At 52.4% G+C, this 1,266-nt stretch overlaps 1 protein-coding gene across 1 annotated transcript in view; it reads right to left on the bottom strand.

The window, feature by feature from the left end:
- Positions 1-655, bottom strand: part of LOC104389131 (deleted in malignant brain tumors 1 protein-like) — a gene marked incomplete at its 5' end in the record, with an annotated part of 7,342 nt that extends 6,687 nt beyond the window's left edge. The window contains 2 exons of the mRNA XM_009998082.1: positions 78-194; positions 539-655. Of these exons, the coding sequence (XP_009996384.1) occupies positions 78-194; positions 539-655 (234 nt within the window). The remainder of the gene's footprint in view (positions 1-77; positions 195-538) is intronic.
- Between the last annotated feature and the right edge of the window lie 611 nt (positions 656-1,266).

The raw sequence follows: 1,266 nt of genomic DNA, 5'->3' as shown, positions 1-1,266 counted from the left end.
CCATTCTCTCCTCTATAACTGAGGAGGTAATCAGATAAGCAGGAGATAATCAGACCCCTCCAGCCCTCCAACCCTACCTGGAGTTTTTGACACAGTTGGCGCTGGGGTGGAGGTACGTGGTGCTGTAGGGAGAGAGCAGCAGCTGAGTGAGCAGCATATTGTTTAAGAGGAACATCCCACTGGGGGTCAAACCTCTTGAAGAGGAACACAGAAACACAATCCCATAGACACCACCTGGATATGCAGTGTTTCTCTGAGTAGCTGTGTCTCCAAACCTTCTCATCCATCCCACCTGCCCCGACTGCAGATAGTTTTCTGCATGGACAGTACGTCCTTCCATGTTCCCTTACAACCTCAGCCATCCTGTGATTCTGACATTCATAACTGGGGACTAGCTCCCTGTGCTTTAGCCAGGGGGAAGGACCATAAGACCTCCAGATACCCCTTCCGACCCCAACCAAACATTCTCTCCTCTATAACTGAGGAGGTAATCAGATAAGCAGAAGATAATCAGAACCCTCCACTCCTCCAGACTTACCTGGGGTTGTTGAGACAGTGGGTGCTGGAGTGGAGGTACGTGGTGCTGTAGGGAGAGAGCAGCAGCTGAGTGAGCAGCATATTGTTTAAGAGGAACATCCCACTGGGAGTCAACCCTCTTGAAGAGGGACACAGAAACATGATCCCATAGACACCACCTGGATATGTGGCATTTCTCTGTGTAATTGCGTCCGCAAGCCTTCTCATCCATCCCACCAGCCCTGAGTGCAGATAGTTTTCTGCATGGACAGTACGTCCTTCCATGTTCCCTTCCAACCTTAGCCATCCTGTGATTCTGTCATCCATATAAGGGAGGGCAGGAGCTAATAGGACTTCCAGGCCCCTCTAGACCTACCTGTTGTCTGCCACACAAGGAGCCTTTCCTTGAACTCATCTAGGTGCCTCCACCTCTTCCCTGAGAAGTCTATTCAGCTTTCTATCCCCCCTCTCTGTGAGGAAGTGCTTCCTAATACCCAACCTTAACCTCCCCTGGAGCAGCTTCAGGCTGTGCCCTCTCCTCTTGTTGCTGGTGGCCTGGAAAAGGAGCCCAGCAGCCACCTGTCTACACTCTCCCTTCAGGGATCTGAAGAGAGTGAGAAGCTCCCCCTGAGTCTCCTCCAGGCTAAAGATCCCCAGGTCCCCCAGCCTGCCCCTGTCCTCTGTCTGTAATGAAGGCCAGACCAAGCAGCTGGAGTCAGCAGCAGCACTGCTGGGGATGGAGGAAACCCT

The sequence above is a fragment of the Chaetura pelagica genome, unplaced genomic scaffold (genome assembly GCF_000747805.2).
Source record: "Chaetura pelagica isolate M959 unplaced genomic scaffold, ChaPel_1.0 scaffold465, whole genome shotgun sequence".
In the NCBI taxonomy this organism is placed as follows: domain Eukaryota; kingdom Metazoa; phylum Chordata; class Aves; order Apodiformes; family Apodidae; genus Chaetura; species Chaetura pelagica.
This window is presented reverse-complemented; position numbering and strand designations above follow the sequence as displayed.